Below are 25,221 nucleotides of genomic sequence, written 5' to 3'. Positions count from 1 at the left end.
AGCAACTGTTGATTGTCAGCTTCGTCACAACATGCCCACTCATCCATCTCATCTCATGCAGAATTTTTTGGTGAAACATCAAGTCACTCAGGTGACTTAGCCCCTCTACAGGCCAGATTTGGTGTCCTGTGTCTTCTGGCTTTTCTCAAAATTAAAATCACCTTTGAAACAGAAGAGATTTCAGACTGTTGATGAGATTTAGGAAAATATGACATGGCAGCTGATGGCGATTCCAACGAAGAATTTTGCAGTGTCTTTAACAGTGGAAGAGATACAGGGAGAACAGTATGAGGTCTCCAGGTGCCTACTTTGAAGGAGACTGAGTCTTCACTGTACTATGTACAATGTTTCTTGTATCTTCTTCAATAAATGTCACTGTTTTTCATATTACATGCCTGAATACATGGCTGGATACTTTCTAGACAAACCATTTTTTATATATATATATATAAAACTTTAGTTTTACCCTAGTGATCCTGCCCACTCATATATAACTCTCCTAAATTAAAAAAAAAAACTTCACCATTTGTCTTTTTAAGGGCTTTAAAAAAAGCATTTTGAAACAGAAAAATATAATCATGTTTTGAAACAATTCAAGTAATTACATTATAAAGTCCTAACTTTCTCTGCAGTCTTTCTCTCCCAAAAGCAATGGTTTGCACTTGGTAGAAGGAAGCAGCCACATCTCACTGAATGGCTGTATAGCGACCTAGAAAAGGAAAAACCTTAAAGTTGCTCACATTAAAATTATATACTCTTTTACCTCCCCCATCCTTCTCCCTCTGCTAATCACCATACTGTTGTCTATGTAATATATATATATATGTATATACATATATACATATATGTATGTATATATATATATATATATTCTATATTCTTTTGAATTAGTGTTTTGGGTTTTTTCAGATATTAATATATCTCCAGAAGTAGAACTGCTGGTTCATAAAGCAGTTCCATTTTTAATTTTTGAGGAAACTCCATACTGTTTTCCACATGGCTATACCAATCTGCATTCCCACCAGCAGTTAACATCCTCACCAATATTTGTTTTTTGTTGATTTAATGATGATAGCCATTCTGATCGGTATGAGGTGGTATCTCATTGTGGTTCTAATTTACATTTGTCTGATGATTAATGATGCTGAGAATCTTTTCATATGTCTATTGGCCATCCATATGTCTTCTTTGTAGAAGTATCTATTCAGGTCCTTTGCCCATTTTTAAATTTGATTGTTTGGTTTTTTTGGTATTGAGTTTTATAAATTTTGGATATTAACCCCTTATCAGAAGTATCATTGGCAAATATGTTCTCCCATTCAGTGGGTGGTCTTTTCATTTTGTTGATGGTTTCCTTGGCTGTGCAAAACCTTTTGAAGTCTGTAGGGAAGGCAGTTGAGAAGGGAAGATGGACATAAAGTGAAGAGTAAGAAGCTGATATTCAAGAGCACAAGTGGTAATCCACAGGGTGGATTCATTTCAGCTCTTACTGACTCCAACATGCATGAAATAGGTGTCCTTCAGGAGATGTTGGCACCCTTCATCACGGAGGTAAACACATCCCTGGCCCAGGGAAAAGGACAGAGGGCAAAGTGAAGCAGCTGCAGGCCTTGCTGCTGTTCCATGCCAGGGTGAGCCAGTAAACATAAAAAATGTATAAGCTAGAAAAGCCTGCTCCAATCTTTCTGCTGAAAAAAAGAAAGGTGGCTGTTTTACCTCTAACCTACAAATCTCATACTAAATTGTCTTTTGTGGCCACTATAACTGGAAATATACAAAGAAGGAAATTCTGAGAAGTACAGTTCATTCAAGACAAGCTGATACATTACAAAACCATCACAGTCCACCCCTTGTCAACTGGCACCCATACACACCTCTTTAAACCGTATTTAATTCCCAAATGGAGATAATAACAAAGTCATGCTTTTGCCTAGCATAACTGTCTTCTATACAACAAACATGCTAACTCTTTCCTTAAAAGAAGATAAAAATTCTCTAGTGTTGTCTGGGTGATGTTCATTATTCTTCAAACCAAGTCACACTCCCCTTTGGTATCTTGTAACTTACATATGGAGATATAAAGTTAACTAATATTACCATGTCATATTAGATGATAGAAGAAGAGGACTGAAAAAAATATTTGGTTTAATATATACACAAACATTCATATAGAAAGGGAAATGGACTAGTTTATATCATAACTATTACAGTGCTCATTTCTTTAACTGATCACTTGCTCTAGGTGGTATTTATAACTGCCTTTTCCCACTACCACTGCATATCCCCTTAGCCCTCAGCAAGTACCTCTGCTATTTGTTGTTCTTTATCTGGGAGGGTGGCCCAAACTTTCATTCCTCAAGAATCTGGGCCATCATCAGAGCTGCCTGAAGTGGGTTGTTAGTTTTCTATTAATTTTAATCATAGGACATGGGAGTATAGCATTCCAAGTATACTCTTCATTACCCACATTATATAGTAGCAACATAATTTCCCCCGTTAGGCTCAATCTACCAATAATTCCCCTTCTTTGCCTATTAGTTTACAAAGTGGCCAGAAAAAGAAAGTCTCAATGGAATCATTGTTGTGTCCCCAGATGGAAGCATGTTCTAGGATCCGCAGAAACTAAAGTTGCACAGGCAGGAAGCAAAAATTTTGCTAGTGGGTCGCTAGGAATAATTGTATGTGGAACCACTCTCATTTCTAGTTTCCTGACCCATGTATCCTATTATAGGGGAAATAGCACCATAAATCAAAAACTAATTTAACATATACAGCCTCCTAAAGGGCACTGAACCAACTCTAGAAGACTCTATATGAAAGTACCTTGCTGGTGCTGTGAGTCTTCAAAAGGCCATTCCTCTGTATTATTAAGCCAGCTAGCTGCTTCAGGATGACAGAAAACATAAGGCCAGTGAAATTGTGAGCATGAGCCCACTGCTATACTTCATATGCTGTGGAGTTCCTTAGTAAGAAATGGTGCTGTGTAAAATACCATGATGGTGGAAAAAGCATTCTATTAAGTCCATGGATAGTGGCTTTGGCAGAAACACTAGGAGCAATGAAGGCAAATTCATATCCACAGCAAATGTCTGTCTATTCCACTGAGAACACAGTACTACCTTTTCCATGATGAAGTAGTCCAATGTAATTAACCTGCCAGCAGGTAGATAGCTGGTCCCCTTCAGGAATGTTGTCACAGAGAAGTTTCCGTGCTATGCTCAAATCCACCTTAGTGAGTGGAAGTCCATGTTGCTGAGCCAATGCATAACCTCCACCCCTAGTACCATGTATCCTTTGTTCACGAACCATTATGTATCTCCCTACTTCTCTGACTAAACCTTGACCAATGAATTTGGTACACAGAAACAGAATTGTAAGGATAGGTCCTCAGAATTGGTTCTGGGGTACCTGGAGTTGGTTCTCTAATTTGCTTTTGTAATATGTTTCTACATTTATATTTAAAATATTGAAAGTACCTATACAAAGCTGCATAAACTTTTTGAAGACAAACACAAACAAGGGTATCAGGTTATACTTACTAAGGACTGAATCAACATGTTAAGACAACGTTTCTGAATCTCAGGAGGTACATTTGCAAAGCTTCTCTCAGACCAAAACCTTGCAAAATGTTTTACAACCCACCTGTTATAAATCAAAGAATCACAAGTTAGAGAAATAAAAATATTCATATTATAATATTTCATTATAATATTTCATAATATTTGCAATTTAAATTTGTACATATATATTTTTTGACTAACCCTTATAGTTAACTTTGTTAGCTCTATAATAAACAAGTATGCTCTCTTTTTGGTAAACATATATTTTAAATACACTTTGGGTTAATGTACATGAATTTTAACATAAGTAACAATGTTTAAGCTAACATAATGTTGATCCCAAGCAGCTTGAGTAATACTAAATCAATACTTCTTTCAATTGTTACAACTAGTTAAGTATTACACTACATATATTGTGCCTGAGAAAATCAGCCAAGTCTAAAATTTCCCAGAAAATGAAGAGAATGAAAGAACAAAGTCCCTAAATTAACAGTATCAGCACTACTTCAGACCACTTACTTCATGCAGTCAGCAAAAAGACTTTCCACTCCAATTGAATGAGCAATAATCAGGCATTCTAGTATAGATGTCAATCTTCTGGGAACAGGCTGGGATTGATAGAAAACATTATATTTATTCTTATTCAACCTACAGAAGCTGAAAGTATTTGGTTCATATAAATGATCTGACCTATGTACCTAAATTGCAGAATAAATATATACAATTCAAAATGTACTATTCTTTTAAAGAAAGTATCACTAATAACTTCTAGTTTTACAGAATAGCATTTCAGCTCTTTTAGCTGCCAGAATGCACACAAGTTCTAATCTAATTTCATGTAGCTTAAATTTTCTAAAAAGTAAAAGTGGTACAATAATTTCTAGCACCCCACACTGCAAAACAATCATTTGATCTAATCTGCATTCTAAAGTAAAACCTTAAGTACACATGTAATAGAAGGTCCGATACCTCGGATAAAATGACAGAATTTAATTACATCGTAATTATATAACATATTTTCAAAGCACATATACAGAAGTAATGACCTAAAATAACAAATAAAATGTAGACACCAGTAGTGAAAACAACTCATGGCTCTTGGTGTTGAGCCTCTGTGCTACATGTTGCCCAGGCCACATATTTTCAGTTTTGGGACTATGTTCCTAAGCACATCTATTGCCCATAAGGGTGAACAGAATTAAACTTCTGTTTGTACACATTAATTAACTGTAATTTAGGGTTTGTTCACTTAATAAATACCAGCAATCCATCAATTTGTGTATACAGTCCCTACATGCGTTCTACTGAAGATTCCCCTATCTCAGAGAAGAGCAAAAGTTTCTTCAGAAATGTCTCCAGCAGAGTCCTAATGACATCAGTGATTTGTAACTTTTTTAAATTATGAATTGCTATTAATTTGATTGTCTAATACTCTTCTCCTTAAAGTACTATATTAGTGTTAAAAATTTAATATAAATAGCTTGCATTGCATATTAACAATTGAGTTGTTCCCTTTGGATAACTGGAATGTACACTGTCTTAAAATCAAGAATGACTATCTCAATATAGATTTTAAAGTGATAATTCTATCAATTTAAATAAGTTGGCTTTCTGACCCACTTCAGATGAGAGTATTAAACTAGTATGAAGCACTGTGGAAAGCAGTAGGGAGATACCTGAAGAATTTAAAAATGGATCTGTCTTTCAACTCAGCTATTCCACTTCTGGGAATATATCCAAAGGAACCCAGACCACTAATTGGAAAGAATATAACCACATCTATATTCACTGAGGCATTATTTACAAGCAGCCCAAGTGTCCGTCAGTAGATGATTGGATAACACAACTATGGGACATTTACACAATGGTATATTACTCGCCCATAAAGAAGGAAAAAATTTTACTCTTTCAGACAGTATGAATGGACCTGGAGAACATTATGCTAAGTGAAACAAGGCAGTCAGAGAAAGACAAATACCACATGATTTCACGCATATGTGCAATCAAATGAACAAACTGAACAAAGAAGGAAAATGGGGACCAACTCATAGATGGAGAGCAGGATGTCAGCTTGGGGGCATGGATGTTAGGGAGTAGAGGGATTGAGCAAAAAGGAAAAAGGACTCATGGACATGGACAACAGCATGGTAATTGCTGGGCGGGGGTATAAGGGGACTAAATGGTAATGGGAAAAATATATAATAAAGACTAAATTTTTTTAAAAATTAGTGTGAGGGGGCAGATTATTGGTACACACATACTTGACAACGTAAAAGCTCCCAGAAGTCTAAAAAATTGTTAAAGTAAACACAAGAATTAAAAAGTCCAGAAATCTAATTTTAAGAATGGCCAGCTCTCTACAATAAAGTCTACTAACTGATACACAACTTAAAAATAATTTCTATAAAATTATTAAAATACAAAATAATTTACTGCTTAAAGCAGAGACTAGCAAACTAAACTTGTGGGCCAAACCTAGCCTATCTCTATTTTTGTGAATGAAGTTTTATTTGAACACTGCTGTGCTGTTTCATTCACATAGTGTCTATAGCTGCTAACACTCTACAACAGCAGAACTGAATAATTATGACAGAGACCATACCCACAAAGTCTGGAACATTTAGCGTTTTACAGAAATGCTAAATCTGGCATTTTACAGAAAATGTTTACTGACCTCTGGCTTAAAGGGTTAATTTTAACTTACTGAGAAGTTTACTTATATGAAAGTGCTGATTCCCAAGTGTTTTTGTAATAGGATAACTGACATTTTGTTATTTTCAAAACCTGCATGTAGAATGTAAAAAGGCATATATTTAAATCATTACCTAAAAAAATTTTTAATTACTGGCCAAAAAATATAAATCCCATTATAATCCTATAAATAAAGTCCAAAAAATCATGTAAAAGCAAGATTATAAAATTAATAAAATGACTGAAGGTAGCTTGCCATGAGTTCCTGGGCCAGTTACCCATCCTATTATACCCACATGTGTATTACTAAGGAGTGTGCTATTAAAGGTTTACTGTATTTAAGTTGCTGTCATGAAGCTGCATAACTGAGATCTGGAAAGTAAAATTATATATCAAAGATGGAATAGGGACACATGGTATAGGGACTAGAGCATGGTCTGGTCACCTGCTCCTGCATTTTCTAACTCCTGTGGAAGAGGACAATAGATGGCTGTGGTCACCTTACGTAACTAACCAGGGACCAACATGGTAGTAAGGAGATGTCCTTGACTGCTCTAATTCCAATGTTGGTGGCCTTTGCTGATGTGGTGGCTCTTTTACAGACAGACCGAAGTTCACCCTGGTCTCTCAGTAGACAAAGATTCTTCTAGTGGTTCATGATGCATAATGACTCCCCAGGTGGGACACAGTGTCACTTGGCCCTGTATCAGTGTCCTCTAATTTTCATGAACTACTGAGGTCCCCCTCCTCCCCTATGCACTGTGTGTACCAGGTGTACTGTGAACTACCCATACTTTCTTCTATTTATGACAATAACTACTGCCCCTAACCACCAGGCAAGTGCTTACGGCAAGTCTCCTTTTCCCTTTAGAAATCTCCACACTCAAGTTACTCTCATTGGTTTCTGAGGCATATTCCAGGCTCTCCCAAGAAATCTCTTATCACTTTTTTTTTCTTTAATAGCTCTGGAGTGAGCTGGTTTTACAAATACAGTAGAAGTACCTCTGGGGCCTGAGAAGGTATTATCTCCTCATTACAGATAGCCTCTGCCTTTAATCTTTATTTGGGTTATTCTTGTATCTCCCTCCTAACTCAGTTGGCTACAAAGATGGTAGAAGCAGATGAAAGAGAAGAAAAATCTTTCACCAGAATTCTTTACTTTCTACAAAGCTGAGGATACCACCACCAGACTGCCCTCCTTCTTCTAGATCCCTTATCTATAGAGGGTAGAATAAATACTTGAGTAAAGGTAGCTGAGAAGTTTCCCTGTTTCTTAGTAAACCTTAGAGGGTGGTGGTGGGGGTGGTGCAGGACCAATGGTCTCTGTTTTAGTGCATGGGGTGCTTCTTTGTCTACAACCTATAGAGAGCTAGGTAAAGTCTACTCAACACAAAAAAGCTAAATTCAAGTATTATTGAAATTATTAAAATTACCAAATTATAATTCATACAATGTATATTGTGACCTCAAGAACCCAATAGGAGGGGACTATTGATATAAACAATTATTTGTCTTTTGTTGATTATAATAAAAAGTAATATGTATCATTGTAGAAACTCTAGAAAATGTGGAAAAGCATAAATAAGAAAATAAAATAATAACCTATAGTCATAGAGTAAATTAAAACAATAAAGAATCTAAAAACAATGTACAAAATGGCATCTATACAAATATATGGCATGGAACTTTCTTTAGACAATAATATAAAAGTTAGTATTTATATTCCACCTGGGTAGACAGGAAGAAGAGATACATATTCCACCCCAAGTACATGGTATAAAGAGAGGTGGTAGAAAAAGGAATATAATTTCAGGGAAAAGAACCAATGAAATACTATGATAAATGCACTTTGATAAATGGAGAAGGTAACCTTGGTTCCCGATTTCCTTTCTCTTAGTTCCAAACCCTGAGTCCTAGCTGTACACTCCACCTTTGAAGTTATAGAGGAAACTCCTATATCCTTTTAATAACCTCCTACATCAATTTCATATAATTCAAGATGATACTAATTTGTTTTTATAAGTACAGCACATGAGTGTTTCTCAACTTAAGTCCTCATTAGTTAAATTAATTTAATATTCCAAAGATTTAAAGAACTACTTACTATCAGAGTTAAAGTGAGTAATAATGGGTGACTTTAAGCAGTGGGTAGATTTTTGAGATTCAATAATTACCTTCTGAAAGAAATTACAGTAATCTCTTCTTAAAATATAGATGGCTACTTCTTTTAATCCTTCTAGTCCATACATATCAGCCACATTGAGTATTTTACTAAAATAAAACAATTATGGTATTAATGCTCCAATTTAAAAACCAAGGCATAGTACACAGTAATTTCCTAATAATACATAGTCTGTTTAGAAAAAAGAAAAATTTGAATTATTTTAATTTTTAACTCTCTGCCCTACATAATAAATAATCTTTAAGGATTATAAAAAGGCCAAAAGTTGAAAGCTGTCACATGATTTGAATAGTGGAGAATAACAAGAAGAAAATGTTTTAATCATATTCCCCTCAGATACACACTCACTCTCTTTCTATAGATATATACACACACACACACACACACACACACACACACACCCCAAAGTCCAGGGCACTACTTTGAAGGCTGTTTAAAGTTAAGAAACTCTTTCCAACAAATTTGTATGATGAAAGATTGGGAGGAGGGCAATTAACTGATGCTTATCAGATTGAAAATGTTTACAAATGACCCTAAGATTAGAGACAGCATCCAATTATTCTGCAGGTTTCCACTGCTTCTTTCACTTGGCACCCATACATACTTTAGGTAACTTAGAAAGCCTACAAACCTTGAGAGCATGATAAAATTCATCTAGGTTTCCAGGGGAAACTTCAATACTTAATCACTGTGATTCACGATATTTTCTTCCCCAAATTATATTTATTCAGTTTGCAATTCAAAGAACCAATGAATATTTAAAATTAAAAGAACAGCTTTTCATTTTGATGTAAGACTAACAATTAAAGAGCATCCAGAAAATTACAAGAGCAGGATTTGCTCTCCAATTGAAATCCTCTCCAATAGGATTTCAGCAATTTAAGTGACTTTCCACTTTAGAATCATATCATTGTTGATCTTTAGTATGCTTATATTTTTAAATTAATTTTAAGGTTTTTCTTTTGCTGTTTAAAAGAGGCAGCCTAAAGTTTAAAAATAAAGTAGTAAAATAATTGTTCAAAATTTGATAAAGGTCCACTCAGTTTTATAAAATCCTCTCACTTATTTTCTAAAATACAAGGTTTTCCTAACATAAATCTAATAAAGACTTTTCTTAATTTTATTACTGTGAGTTGCTAGAATATCTTTACTTCTAAAAACAGTGACAGTTTTTAGATACAGTACTCCCAAATGTACACAAGATATGGCAAAAGGGGTAATAAAAGTAAAGTTTCTACTTCACTGACCCTTTGAAACATAGATCAACAAAGCAGATGTCAAAAATATTAATAGTTTTATATTTAAAATCATTAAAAATTAATACATACCCAACATTAGCTTTGTCTGGAAAGTCCAAAGTTCCTCCATATATAAAATGCATCATAACATTCATTTCTACATGGTTTATACTGAAAAAAATAAAAAGAAAACTCAAATCCAGAAATAATTAAGGCTTAACTGGTATTTACAATACATTATATTGTCCCATAAACTTTTAGCCAAGATAAAGTTTTAATCTCATTTTTATCTGAAGGATATATTCTTCTAATACTATGCATGCAGGTATGCCATTAATTAATTAATTAATTAATTTTTAGGTATGCCATTAATTTAATATGAAGTATGATTGCAGCTATGACTTTTTATATACAACATGAAATGTTATTTGTACATTACCACATAATGACTACTTACTGAGCATCTTGTATAAGTTAGAAAGGACCTTAGAAGTCCAGCTACCTCTGTCTCACTAAGAAATCCTCTCCTCAGCATCTCTGACAAATAATGGCTTCTGGTCTTGCTTAAATCCTCAGATGATATCTCTACTCACTAGAAAGATTCTTGTTAGGTTTGTACAGATTTCTTGGTTAGTAATATTTATCCAGTGGTTCTAGCTTGACCAACATCATTATATCTTTATGTGCTACTGACTACTGGGTCTCAAGCTCTGAATTCATAACCACCTTCCTTTTCCCCGCATCTCCCAACATCCCAAACTGGTCTTATTTCTTTTATTCCTATTTGGTTCATTAAGAGACTTCCTGCTTCTTGTCCTGCCCTCTGTATCTGTATCAAGTGGAGCGAATCGTCTGGCTCTTGGACAACCACCACTGGTTGTTGGTGAAACTTGAGAGAAGTAATTTGGTTCCTTTTATCCTTTCTTCTCTGCTGAAGCAATTGGAAGAGGTGACGGGGAAAAAGTGCTTCTGCTATCCAAATTCAGACCTCCTTTTAAGTGGCCTGTCTTAAAAGGGAAATAGTTAATCAAATCAACTCCGGCTCTTGCATTAAAGCACATTTTACTGCTTTGACAGCTTTGATCAATAATAAAGAAAATGTTTTCTTATTTCATCTGATTCTTTTGTTTTATTTTGAAGAGGAAGAAAGTATATTACTACTTATTGGGCCCCCTCATAACTCTAACAATATCTAGGTTACTACCTAGTTGCCTAAATCAGAGCCTGAGGTTCATCTAGATCCTCTCCCTCATTATATTCCATCATTTATACCCTCAAAAATTTCTTGAGTTCAGCCTCTGTTGTCTATTTCCCCTCTCACTGCCCTGGTTTAACCTCTCATTTTTCTCTCATTTGTACTATGACAGTATCCTTTCATATGGGTTTCCTGCCTAAAATAATCTCCCTGCATCTCATTTCCCACATCACTATTAGAGTGAGTTCACTAAAATACAACTGTGATATAGTCCTCCACTTTGAAAACCCTTCAACAATTCTCCATAGTCTACAGAAAAAACAGTCCAAAATTCCTTAGCTTGGTTTACAGTGTTCGTTATCCTCTGACCTCTGGCTTTCCCTCTCTGGTAGCTGTTCCAAGTGAATTACTAATTTCCTATACTACCAATAGTTTCTTATGCATCCATGCCTTAGCAACATACTTTTCCCTTGGCTTACAATGCTCTACCTCTCTACTTACTTCATATTTCATACACAAGACATGCAATTCTTTACCTCTGATTGTTTCCTTAATGCCCCTAAGGCAAAAAAAATCACTAACTGTTATACACAGTAATAACTAACATCTATATAGAGCACTTATTTTGAGCCAGTACTGAGCTAATAAGCATTCTGAATGCCATTAGCATATTTAATCATCCTAACAACTAAACAGTAGGCACCATTATTAGTCTCATTTTATAGATTAAAAAAAGACTAAATTAAGTAACTTGCTCCAAGTCAAATTGCTAGTGACGCACTGGAATTTAAATCCAGGCAGACTGACTCCAAAACTTGCGTCTAAAGAAGTATGCTATATATACCTCCATTATCACATTTATCAAACTGACTTATAATATCTTTGTTTACATATTTGTATCTCCTTCTAGACTGAGTTCTGTGAGGGAAGGATCTACATCATAGTTATCATTGCATCTCTAGCACCAGTGGAATGTCAGCATTGATGCACTATTTCCAGGATGAAAAGATTTTCCATTTCCCACATAATACTAGAGCTATGTAGTGGAATTAGAGTGTGGGCATTGTTGATAAGACCCCCATAGTTTGCTAAGCATTGTGCCAAAATATCTGCTAAAAGAACAAAAGGAGGAAGGCAAGAAGAAAAGAAATGGAATCCCATAGGGCAGTACTCAAAAAGGTGTTTGCTTTGCGTTTATGGCCTTAAATAATACATGCTGAATAAATATTTGATGAATGTTTAAATAAATGGCTTATTAGGGCACTTACAGCATCTTATCAAACCTTCAGAGGACAACACTGAGTTAAAAATATATAAATACTTTTCAATTAATTTTATAAATATAAACTGGCCCTTACTATGGCTTCTGGTTTCCACTAATTCAAAACTCCAAGCTTTACAAGCGAAATAATATAGCCAAAGACACTGAAATTGAGAACAGGCTAACACTGACCAGATGGGAGAGGGGAGGGAGTTTCAGGGGAAAAGAGTGAAAGGTTTGCAGGAACAATTATAAAGGACACATGGACAATATGGGGGGGTGTGGAAATGAGAGGGAGGTGGGGAGGGATGGGATGTTGGGCTGGGGTGAGGGAAAAAGGCAAAAGGTAGAAAACTATACTTGAACAACAATTAAAAAATCAACAAACTAAATAAACTTTTAAAAAATAAACTTCAGAAAAAACAAAACAAGCTTTACTTGAAGTTTTTACTTTACACAGTTTAAATGCAAAACGTTAAAGCACTATTTTCATTTATAAACATAATCAGAATAAAAGCTTGTAGGAAATGACATTACATATACTCAGAGAAAAGAAAAATGTATGAGAGGACAGAAATCTAAGATCAGAGAGCAAACATACCTCTAATCTACTAAAGTCTCTGTGCTTCCTAAAGTTCCAGGTTCCTATGTATGTGGACTAAAGTAACATAGGGACATTGAGTCATTCATTCACTTCTTCATATTCAATGTTTACTAAATAATAGGCTCTATTCTAGACCTTCAGGACACCGGAAGCTTGCATTCTAGAGGGAGGACATGGATAATACATATGTAAACAAATATATAAAGAAGATAATTTTAATAGTGAAAAGTGCCATGAAGACAATACAGTGGGATAACAAAAGACAGTAACTGGAGAATTTCGCTGTAGCTGCTTTAGGTGGGAGTCAGGAGAAAATCAAGGGGCCAGATCATATATGGTCTTGTAAATTATGGTAAAGGTTTGAATTTAATTCTAATTGCGATGAGCAGGCATCAAAGATTTTAGTCAGAAGAGAAATACGTTCTGATTTATAGTTCAAAAGACCATACTGAAGGTGCAGAGCATGCCAGGAAATCTCCCAAGGGAGATGAGTAAATCCAATTTCATGCTTCAAAGCCCCAAGCCACCACTGTAAGAATTTTATTTATATAAAATGGAAAGATGTGGAGATTCTTTACAAAAATATTGTCTACAGTTTAATTTCCAGTATAGGAAGTGGAAAATTTCTTCCTACTTCTACACGAAGAGAAGAACTTCTTCCAACTGTACCCTTCCACCTCCCAACTATGGGACAGGGGAAGAACTAGAGTGTAGGACTTTACTATTCCTACCTCAATTTATTGAAGGCCCTCCCACTTCAAAAATATTACATACATTATGTCTTGGAGTTCATTAAAAAAATCATTAAAAATGTGGTGGTTCTCTACTGTGAGGACAGACAGGCTTTCATTCTAACCTATGGCAAAAAACATCCTGCTGACGAGCAACAGTGGCACAGTTCCAAAAGAGGCTGCTGCTGAAGCAAAGCAGGCACTGCTGTCCTGGTATTGGTAATGACCCTCACTTGAACCCGTTTCTCTCTAGAAAATGAGAACAATCTGATTTAGAGAAAGAAAAAAATAAGACAAATATTATTGAGCACTACATACTATGTATTAAGTACTATGCCAGGTTCTTTTCTTGCTGTATCTCATTTAATCTTTACAACAACCTCAGGAAGTTCAAGGAAGGTAAGCAAGGTTCCTAGAGTTATACACAAAGCTATGACTGGATGTAGGAGTACCTATAAAAACACCAAAGGCCATTAATTTCCTAATATACCACGTTACCCCTGGAAACATCTACCCAGGTTTACAATGTAAGGTAATGTGAAAACAGAATCTGTTTTGTAGATTACTTTGTTAAAATACAAAAATTCCTGAAAGATGTGATTTTTTAAAAAGTAAAATTCCTAAATCCCTTTTACTCTTCCTATGGCTTTAAATACCATGATACTAATAACATTTTAGGTAGTAATATGAGACAGTTTGATATGTGATACAAGAGAAAAAAGAAAAATACATTGAATAATAATAATAATAATAATAATAATAATAATAATAATAAGTAGAAAGACCCAGTATCTGCCAGGAGGTAAATTCTTCTTTCATTTTAGTATTAGAAAACCTTGTTTTATCAAGCAAGATAAAAGAAATGTATCTCATTTCCAATGTGCTAGTATCAGAAGTGAATACACTGACTGGGAGTGAGCCCCCACTGCTGACACAGCAGCTCTGGTTAAAATGAACCAGTCAGGAGCAGAGCCTTGCTCATCACAACAGAAGTGAAGGTAAAATAATATAAGAGGAGCAAGCCTGGTCATTGATGGCACTACTGCACGGTACAGTCTACTTATTTGGATGACACTTGAAAATGAATTTGATTGCCTCTATTTGGCTTTCCCTTAAACAAGCTATTAAAGTCAATTAGTAGTAGTCAAGCTATATTATAAGAGGAGATATTTATCCATTACTTCCATCATGATCAAAGACAGAAATTGCAGGTGAGGGAATCGAGACCAATAGTTGATTTCACTAGTTCTTTCTTGTCTACTGAACTCTTAATGAGTAGACTTCATTTTTAAAAGCCTGTGTACTTTGGATGTTTAATCTGAAGGCTCAAGAGGGTTGATTAAGGATTGCCTTTATTCCTATAGCTAAACTCAGAAGTCATCTTGAATATAAAACAGATAAAGGTGGAGCAGCTCTGCTTGAACAGGTATGCCTTTCCAAAAGGCCTTCCCCTCAGATCCCAATCCCACACCTGTGTTCCCTAATATACCTACCAGGATCTTTAGGGTCCTGTGGGACAAAGTTTGAAAGTCACTGATTTAAACAGTGGAGGACTGTTTAGCCAGTTCAAGAATGCACACTAATGGGGACTTTCTAATTTCTTTAGTGACTGTGATGGAATGGACTCTGAATAAAAACATAATTTATATTTAGCATAAGCACTTATTTATCAAGTGACCCCAGGAAGACAATGTACTTAATCTGATCTTGTTTTTGTTCATCCATAATATGTAAATAGACTGGCTCTCTCAAAGACTGATGCTAAAAATTAAAGGGCATAATAAGGTATTATACCCTTAATACCTTATTAAGGTATTAAGTGAAAGAAGTCTAGAAAATATATGGTGTTATTATAAGGTATTATTACTGCTGAGGACAGAATCTATTTGGAGACAGAAACAAAAGTATATAATTGCAGGTATCATTAAATATACAAGGACCTAAGATTTCTTCCCAAAAAAAATGGACATGTGCTCTCTGTTAATTACTTTCCCCCTCTGTGGAATAAGGTTCCATAATCACATACTTTTTTTTTGAGAATTTTCAAAATGTTTATTGTAACAAGTAAGATTTCAACTCTTTTAACAATAATGCAAGGCACTACATTTAACACCTAGATTGCAGATATCATCATCTTTGACTTCCAGCATAATTTTTCTTTTCTCAGTCAATATTATTTTATATTAGTTTCAGGTGTACAGCATAGTAGTTAGACAATCATCTACTTTACAAAGTAGTCCCCCACTATTTCCAGTACCTACCTGGTACCATACATAATTATTACAGTATTACTGACTATATTCCCTACATTGTACTTTACATCCCCATGACTATTTTGTGGCTATCAATCTGTACTTCTTAATTCTTGCACCCTTTTCATCCAGCCCCCCAAACCCCTTCCTTTCTGGTAATTATTAGTCTGTTCTCGGTATTTATGAGTCTGTTTCTGTTTTGTTTGTTCATTTATATTATTCTTTAGATTTACATATAAGTAAAATCACACGGTATTTGTCTTTCTCTGACTTACTTCACTTAATATAATACTCTCTAAGTTCATCCATGCTGCCCCAAATGGTAAGATTTCAGTTTTCTATGGCTGAGTAATATTCCATGATATATAGGTACTATGGCTTTTTAAAATGTATTGTTATTGTTGACAGTATTACAGGTGTTCCCATTCCCCCGCATTTTGCCCACCTCCACCCAAGCTCCTGGCCCCCTTTCCCTAAGGCCATCACCACACTGTTGTCTGACTCTCTGGGTTGTACCACCATTTTTTTGTATCCATTCATTTACTGATAGGTGCTTGGGTTGCTACTGTAAATAATGCTGCAGTGAACATAAAGGTACATATATTCTTTTGAATTACTGTTTAGGGTTTCTTCAGATATATACCCAGAAGTGGAATCACTGGGTCATAGATTCCATTTTTAATTTTTTGAGGACCCTACATATTGTTTTCCACAGTGGCTGCACCAATCTGCATTCACAACAGCCCACAAGCATTCTCTTTTCTTCAAATCCTCACCAATATTTGTTTGTTGATTTATTGATGACAGCCATTCTGACGGATGTGAGGTGATATCCTACTGTGGTTTTAATTTGCATTTCTCTGATGCATAATCATATATTCATTTGACCTTTATGTTACTACACAGAAGCACATAATTTTTAAAGAATGAACACCAAAAAGCTGTATCCTGAGTTAGCTAGTGTTTTCTCTCCTTTATATTTTTATTGAATTCAGTTCTAATGAGAGTAAATTAATAATTTTTTAAATGACATCTAAAACATCCGAAACATAGTCAACAATGGACAAATTTCCAAAATTACACCACAGTGATTATCCCTAGGACTGGCACACTTACAGAGACTCTGACCTCTGCTACTACTATCCTTCTTCTTATATTCAGGGGATATTTTAAATTTGTCAACAAGGAAGAGATCTTAATAGTAGGATACATATATCTTTCAGGTTATCACCACTTCATTCCCTTTACCCACAGGATAAAAACTTTTTAGCTTGGTGTTTAAAATCTCCCATAATCAGAAACTACCTGGTTGCCAAAGGAAGGGGGAAAAGAGATGAACAAAAATATGTAAGGGTAGTCAAAGTGTACAAACTTACGAGAAAATTAAATCCTGGGGATATAATTGCATGGTGACTATAGTTAACAATACTGTATTTTATATTTGAAAATTGCTAGGAAAATGCATCCTAAAAGTTCTTATCACAAGAAAAAGAACTGTAACTCTGGGGTAATGGATGTTAACTATCACTTCACAAATTATTAGCTGTATAAAATAATGTTATATAATGATATCTCAATAAATATTTTAAATTTTTAAATATATCTTTTAAAGGTTTATTTATTTATTTAATTTTAGAGAGAGGAGAAGGGAGGGAGAAAGAGAGGGAGAGAAACATCAGTGTGGTTGTTTCTCATGTGGCCACTACTGGGGGACCTGGCCCACAACCCAGGCTTATGCCTCCGGTTGATTGGGATTCAACCGGAGACCCTTTGGTTTGCAAGCTGGCACTTAGTCCAGTGAGCCACACCAGCCAGGGCCTTAATAAATATTTGTAAATGAATAAGATAAGCTCAGATGTAAAGATAACAGGGTTACTTAGATGCAAACTTTTCTTAACATCATCAAGAAATTCATGTTATATTGTGATGCTATATTAGTGGGAGAAAAACAGAAGAAAAACAAACTTTCCATGTGTAAATATTTTATGCATGCAGGGGACAAATTAGGGAGAAGTTTATTTCAGTAGTAGTATTAACTAAACACTTGGTGATTATATGTGTGTTGTATGTGTGTGTTTGTACACACAAGGTCTGGCAGAAGTAATGCCTGCTTGAGTGTGGTTGGTAGGGTAATAATATAGGAGTAGTAATTTATAGTTTTAATTTGAACATTTCACGTAAAATGTCAATATAGTGTGCTTGAGTGTGATATTGTTATGTTACAGAATTACGTGCTTATAATTTTGTAATAAAAAAGGGGTATTACCTGTGCTGGGCCCTGTATATTTACACCCTACATTATTTTTCTTTATTACTATTTCATTAGTCTAGTATTTCTGCTTTAAAAAATACATTGTAATAAAGGAATACAAATGATTCCATGGATGCATAATTGAAATCACTAAGAGTGGCAGTTGCTGAACCTACACCCAAAAGTTAGGCTGCAAAATATTTCACTGTGTTTTGTGTATTATGTGTATTGAAATTGTGGTAATATAATTAAAATGTGACCCTGGTATAAAAGAAAATGGTTTGGGTTCTCTTTTATATGTGTTTCAGTTTTATTATGTAAATAAAATATGAAAAAATAAAGTAAAAACACATCACATATTTTTACAAATGTTTCAAAATTCTATGTTTTATAGAGTGAAACATTATAAAATGGGAGGCATTTGGGGCATATAAAATCTCCCATGTTCAGAAACTACCTGGTTGCCAGAAGGAAGAGGTAGAGAGTGAAGGTAGTCAAAAGATGCTTTTAGTTAGTAAAAGGAACCAGATTGTTATAGCCTAGAAGGCTCAAGATTATAGGCCTGTGTGGCAAATAAATGGTCAGTAAGAATTTATTAATACTTTCTATGTATCCATTGTTATGAAGTTGCCAGTATCATCTTAAGCCTCTGGCTAAAACTGACCCCATCAAGGAAATATCTATGGTGGAAATGATGCAAAACTGAGAAGTTCCCTCAGAACCCCCAGCAATTTTCCTATTGAGAAAGAACCTCCCCCATAATGTACACTATAGAATCTCACAGTTAGTACTATGACCAAAAAATGTTCCATTTCAGCATTTAAGGAAGTAGTTCATCTCTTAGTAACAGTCTTGGCAGTTTAAATAAACTGCTACCAAATGTGTAGATTCACCATTGTACTACCATAGATAATTGAAATCCATACCTATCCAAATTATACTTTAAAGAAGAAAAATAAGGAACAAAAGGAAACAATATCTGTTACAGAATGAATATTTGGTTCCCCCACTCACCTAAATTTGTACATTGAACCCTAATTCCCCAGTGTGGCTATATTTGGAGATGGAACTTCTAAGGAAGTAATTAAAGTTAAATGAGGGAATAAGGGTGGGGCCCTGCCCTGATGTGATATGATTAGTGCCCTTATAAGTAACACCAAAGCACTCTCTCCCTCCACTTTCCTTTCACCGCCCCCTAGATGCCCCCTACACTGAGGAAAGACCATTTGAGCGCACAGTGGTAGAGGCTGTCTGCAACCCAAGGACCCAAGGTCTTCTCACTAGACACCAACCTTGTTGGCACTTTGATCTTACAGTACTGTGAGAAAATGAATTTCTGCAATGATTTAAAATCACCCAGTCTGTGGTACTTTGTTATTGCAATCTGAAAAGACTAACACACTATCTCTATTATTACTAAATATTCCCTACTTCCTCATGTTTTCAGAAAATGTACTTTGTAGGATTCTACCACATGAGAAAGAGTCCACTGAACTTACAGGGAAATCAGATTAATAAAAGTGCTTGTATCATTTGCAGTCATTTACAGTCAAACTCCTCAAAAAAATTATGCTCACCCTTGAAGAGGAATGTACTCTTGTGAGCTTTCAGCCCAACAGCCACTCAGCATTGCAGCAAAATAACTAGACCTGGCGCTTAAAATGGCTCTAAAAGGAAGAGGGAGAAAAAACCCACAGGTAAACACTTACTTATTATGCAAAACATAATTTTTAATGAAACTCTCTACATTTTAAAATATAATCTATTTGGTGTTTATATTTACTGATAGCATCATTATAATAAAATTATATTTATACCTTGGCATTTTTGATAGCTTGATTATAACATTAATTCCAATGTCATCCTCATCTTTTAAATAAAAATTGAAATTATTTCCATTAAGTAAGAGAGCAATAATTATCTATAAATGGAGAAATAAAGACCAAAAGATGTTAATTTCTTGAGGAAATATTTTATCAATAAGAGACTAGAACCTTACAGGACCTGAGTTTGAGTTCAGAATTTACACTGATTATGCTTAAGAATGACTATACTTAGATTTGTGAAAATGACAGTAAAGCCATTTCTTTTGAATTTCAGTACTATCATCTAAGATAAAATATTAATTAATTCATTCTTTAATTCAATAAGTATCTACTGACTTCTATTCTGTGCTAGGCACTACTTTAGATGCTGGAAATACCAATATAAATGAGATACTACAAAGAACAGTATTATATACTAGTGGAAGATGGACTCAAAGAGTGGAGAGGGACAAGAGAAAGACACTTTTGCCAATGGCCTACTAGGTTGTCTCAGACCAATACTCCTGCTGGAAACAGCCAGGAAAATGGGCAAAATATATACCTTAAAAAAATAAAGAAATAAAGCATGATTTGAAGGCATCAAAAAGCTACTGTGAAGGCAGCTTTTGAGACAAGTTATAAGAGAGAAGACAAAGGAGATGATCCAAGTATTTGAGGTCACCTCTTTGACTGAGGTAACTTTTTCCATTGAGGCAACTGCCAAATCTGAAAGCAAAAGCAATGGTGGAGAGGCTAAAAGCTGAGCATAGCTTGTAACCCTCACAGGCGTACAGGCACACAAACTGGAATTTGGTGTCTGTCAAAGAGGGGAGGCTTTGGTGGATACCCACAATTACAGGTGGACTCTGAAGGGCTACATGTAAGGAAGAAGAATAAACGGGAAATAAACAAGCCCTTATTAGAACTGAAGTCCAGCTTTGGGTCAGTTGAATCCCTGACTGGATAAAAGTAATCTGTATCCAGCCTAACTGCTGGCCAGAAGAAAAAGGAAATCTAGTGTTCATGAAAATAACTTTACCCAGAGTATCAAACTATTTTTATAAATTTTCGGTAAAATATCTAGCAATCACCTAAATATAATCAGGAATAATAATCAACAAGTAGAAAATAAAGGAATTTCATTTACACTAGTATCTAAAAGGTCAAATAGAATAAACAAAAAAGCAACACCTCTACATTAAAAGCTATAAAACACTGTTGAGATAAATTTTACAAGACCTAAGAGAGAGCTAAACTGCACTCATGGATTTGAAGACCTGAAATTGTTAACATGTCCATTCTGCCTAAATAATTTCTAGATTTCACACAATCTTGATCAAGTTTTTTAATGGCAATTTACTTATTTATTTAGTCCTCACCCAAGGACATATTTTTATTATATTTTATTGACTATGCTATTACAGTTGTCCCAATTTTTACCCCTTTGTCCTCCTCCTCTTGGTACTCCCCTTCCTACCAGCATTAACTGCCACCGCCCTTAGTTCATGTCCATGGGTCGTAAATATAAGTTCTTTGGCTTCTCCATTTCCTACACTATTCTTAACACCCCCATGTCTATTTTGTACCTACCAATTATGTTTCTTAATCCCTGTAACCTTTTCACCCATTGTCCCTCTTCCCCCTCCGTGTGATCTCCATTTCTGTGATTCTGTTCCTGTCCTAGCCGTTCGCTCAGTTTGTTTTTTTATGATTATATGATAATCTGAAAAAGGCAAAACTATGGAGACAATAAAAAATTGCCAGAGGTCTGGGAGGGGGAAAAGTTGAAGAGTTTAATTATAATAATTTTTTAGTTGAAACTATTCTGTATGATATTGTAATGGTAGATGTAGGACAATATGCATTTATAAAAACCCATAAAACTTTATAACGCAAGGGAATCTTAGTATATACAAATGAAAACAAAAATACTAGGAGGAGGTCATGTCAAGGGAATCCCATGATGAAATGCAGCCTGTGACAAGAATCTAACTGTATTGCAAATATATAATAAAATGACCTCACTGAAGGGAATGGGACAGAAAGATGCTGGCCCAAATAACTTTGGAAATAAGTAGAGACTGTAAAAATAAAAGCAAAGGAACTATATACCACTGTACTCTAGTTGGTAAAGTTATTTCCCACACAGGTATGGATTAAGAATTCTGAAACTGCCATACATGAATACTGGAACTGAACAATTAAGTGCTACATGTTGGATAATGAAAGCCAGGTTTCTCACTGCTATAGTGGAAGATTACAGACAATCAAGGGAGTAAGACTAGGATGATCCATGTGGTAATATTTTAGTGTTGGAGACATCACTATGAACTCATGTTTAGCTTAATATAAACAGGATTCATATAGAAATATTCTTAGATATGTGCATATACGCAGACACATATATTTCCTTGCTCTGTGAGCTGAGAGGGCATAAAGGAAACAATAAGCACCCCCAGTGTCCAGATATTAGTTTCCAATACCATTAGAATAAAAGTAACCAGGGTTTATCAGACAAATGGTTAATGCTGGGACAGATGAGTCTAGACTAACTATCTTTTAGAGTTAGAAAGTAAGAAGATGCTACACACACACACACACACACACACACACACTGATGGGGGATGTAGATCTAAAACTGACTGAAAGGAGAACATCAGATAAATTCAAACTGGGAGGCACTATACAAAATACTTACCCATACTCCTTAAACCACCAAGATCATCAAAAACAAAAAAAGTCTGAGAAACTGTCATAGCCAAGAGAACCTTAAGGAGACATAGCCACTAAATGTGTTACAGTATCCTCAATGAGCTCTAATAACAGAAAAAGGGGCATTAGGCAAAAACTAAGGAAGTCTAAATAAACTATAGACTTTAGTTAATAACAATGTCTCAAAATTGGTTCATTAATTGTATCAAATGTAATATACTAAGATATGTCTTTATCTCTATTTATATCTATGTTAATAGGGGAACTGAATGTGGGGGTATATGGAAATTTTCTGTGTTCGCTTCTAAATTTTTCTGTAAACTTATAACTGTTCTAAAAATTATGTACATTAAGAAAGAATTAGGGATTCTGCTTCACCCCATGAGAGACAAGTGTGAGACTTGCCTAACCTCCATTAACGAGTAGAAACATAAATAATGACACAGAAAAAAGGCAGTATAGAACTGTTTCCTAAGGGAAGGAAAACTAATTAGGTAAATCCATAATCATGGTGCTTTTCTTCCTGAAAACAATTTTTACATCATGGCACAGGGAGGACAGAACCAGGTTGTCTTGCTGGGTTGAAAAGACAAATACAGAAGCCCTGGGAGGATGACTCAGTCAGAATTTATGGGCACATTACTACAGAACAGGGAGTTTTGAAGAAAAAGAGCTACATAAGTTAGTGGAGGGACCCCTTGAGTCTTTGTCTGGACATAATCTGAACATTCGGTGAAACTCCATGAAGCCAGGCAAAGAGTAAAAGTCCAGGGAGCTATAAGCCTGATCACCCAGGGCTGGCAGACATTCAACTTTCTGTTAGCCAGGATAGAATATTTGGGGCACTCAGAAAAGATCCCTGAAGGATCATGTCTCAGTAGAATACCTATACAACATTTAGAGCAAAAGCTACTGTTAATCCACACTAATGATGTTTAAAAAAACAAGTTTTATAAAGAGAAAGCTGATCCACAATAACTTGTCTATTAAAACAAAGTTCAACACTCTTTTAGAAGGTAACAAAATTCAAACTTAACAATATAATATTCATAACGTTATGCATATAATAAAAAATTATCAGGTATGTGTAGACATAGCAAAATATAAACTATAACTAGGAGAAAATATGTAAATAGAAACAGACCTAGAAATGAAAGATGTGATGAAATTAGCAAAGAATTTTTAAAAGCTATTATAGATATGCTTGATTTTTAAATAAGAAACATAATGAAGAGAGAAATAAAAGGTGTTGTTTAAAAACAACTTTTGAGATAAATTACACAATATCTGAAATTTTAAAATTCATACATGAACCTAAAAGAAAATTATACACTAAAGAAGAAAAGATCAGTGCACCTATGCACACAGCAATGCAAATTATCCAAATAAAACATAGGAAAAAATAAACTAAAGAAAAAAAAGAAGCTTAAGTGAGGTGTGGGACTAACATACAAATATAGTGAGAATGCCATGTGGAAAGAAGAAATAAAAAGGGGACTGCAAAAAAATTTTTTTAAACTGATGGTTGTAAATTTTTCTAATTTCTTAAAAACTACAAACCCACAGATCCAATAGCTCAATAATTCAAAAACAGGACAAACATAAAGAAAAGCATAAATGATCAAACTGCTGAAAACTCCTTACACAGAAATAAAATTAAAAAGCAGCCATAGAAAAAAGGCACATCACATACTGAGAAGCAAAGCTAGGCATGATTACAAACTTCTCATCAGAGACAATGAAAGCCAGATGACAATAAAACTAAATATTTAAGGCACTGAAAGAAATAAAAAATTGCCAACTTGCAATTTTGTATCCAGCAAAATTATCTTTCAAAAAATAAAAGCTAAATGAAGACTTCTCTAGATAAACCAGAGCTGAGAAAAGTCATTGCCACCTGTATTCCAGAAAAATTTTTAAAGGTTCTCAGGCTGAAGGAAAATTATAACAGAAATCTGGAACTGCAAAAAAGACAGAAAATGTTAGAAATGTGGGGAAATATGAAATACATTCTTTCTTACTTAAAGAAGAACTTAAAGATAATTATTTAAAAGAACAATTACAATTTATAGTGGAGTGTAAAAAATATATATAGAAATGAGGACTTCTGGCCAAGATGAAGACGTAAGTAGAAACACTGTACCTCCTCGCACAATCAAATTTAAGGACAACAAAGATTAGAAACAAAAACACAACCAGAACAGAGAGAAAAATTGAACTGTACCAAAGTCCAACAACAATGAACCAGTCAGAGGGGTGGAGTTGGTGGCTGGCGGAGAGGGGTCCTGGCAGGAAAAGGCAGTGGTTGGCAGACACAGGGGTGGGGAGGAAACCAGCAAACCCTGTAAGGTGAGCAAGGCGGCTGGCTCACCACAGACATACATTCGTGCCCAGATAAACCAGGTAAAAAACAAAAACAAAAAAACGGGGCAGTGAGACAAACCACGCAACCGAGGGCCCCAGCACTGGGAAATGAAGCCTAAAAGCACCAACTGGAAAAACTTTCAGGGGTTGAGGTGCCGGGAGTGGCTCCCAGCCTCACAGGAGAGTTTGTGGGAAAGACCCACAGGGGGCCTAGAATGTACACAAGCCCACCACCCGGGAACCAGCACCAGAAGGGCCCAATTTGCTTCTGGGAAGTGGTAGAGGGAACTGAAATCCAAGAGAGTGGAGCAAGCACCATTGTTTCCGCTCTGACCCCCTCCCCACATACAGCATCACAACCCAGCCACTTGGTTG

General features: G+C 35.2%; 1 protein-coding gene across 5 annotated transcripts in view; it reads right to left on the bottom strand.

Moving 5' to 3' along the window:
- BTBD8 (BTB domain containing 8) overlaps positions 1-25,221 on the bottom strand; it is a 97,460-nt gene that overhangs the window by 24,167 nt on the left and 48,072 nt on the right. For all 5 annotated transcript variants that reach the window (XM_053655594.1, XM_053655596.1, XM_053655598.1 and 2 more), the window contains 5 exons: positions 19,543-19,632; positions 9,762-9,842; positions 8,426-8,522; positions 4,080-4,168; positions 3,540-3,642 (listed from right to left, as the gene is read on the bottom strand). In XM_053655594.1, the coding sequence (XP_053511569.1) occupies positions 3,540-3,642; positions 4,080-4,168; positions 8,426-8,522; positions 9,762-9,842; positions 19,543-19,632 (460 nt within the window). The remainder of the gene's footprint in view (positions 1-3,539; positions 3,643-4,079; positions 4,169-8,425; positions 8,523-9,761; positions 9,843-19,542; positions 19,633-25,221) is intronic.

Source organism: Artibeus jamaicensis, unplaced genomic scaffold, assembly GCF_021234435.1.
Source record: "Artibeus jamaicensis isolate MK-2021 breed Jamaican fruit bat unplaced genomic scaffold, CSHL_Jam_final scaffold_1019, whole genome shotgun sequence".
Lineage (NCBI taxonomy): Eukaryota > Metazoa > Chordata > Mammalia > Chiroptera > Phyllostomidae > Artibeus > Artibeus jamaicensis.
The sequence above is the reverse complement of the archived record's forward strand: the minus strand, read 5'-3'. Positions and strand labels throughout refer to the sequence as shown.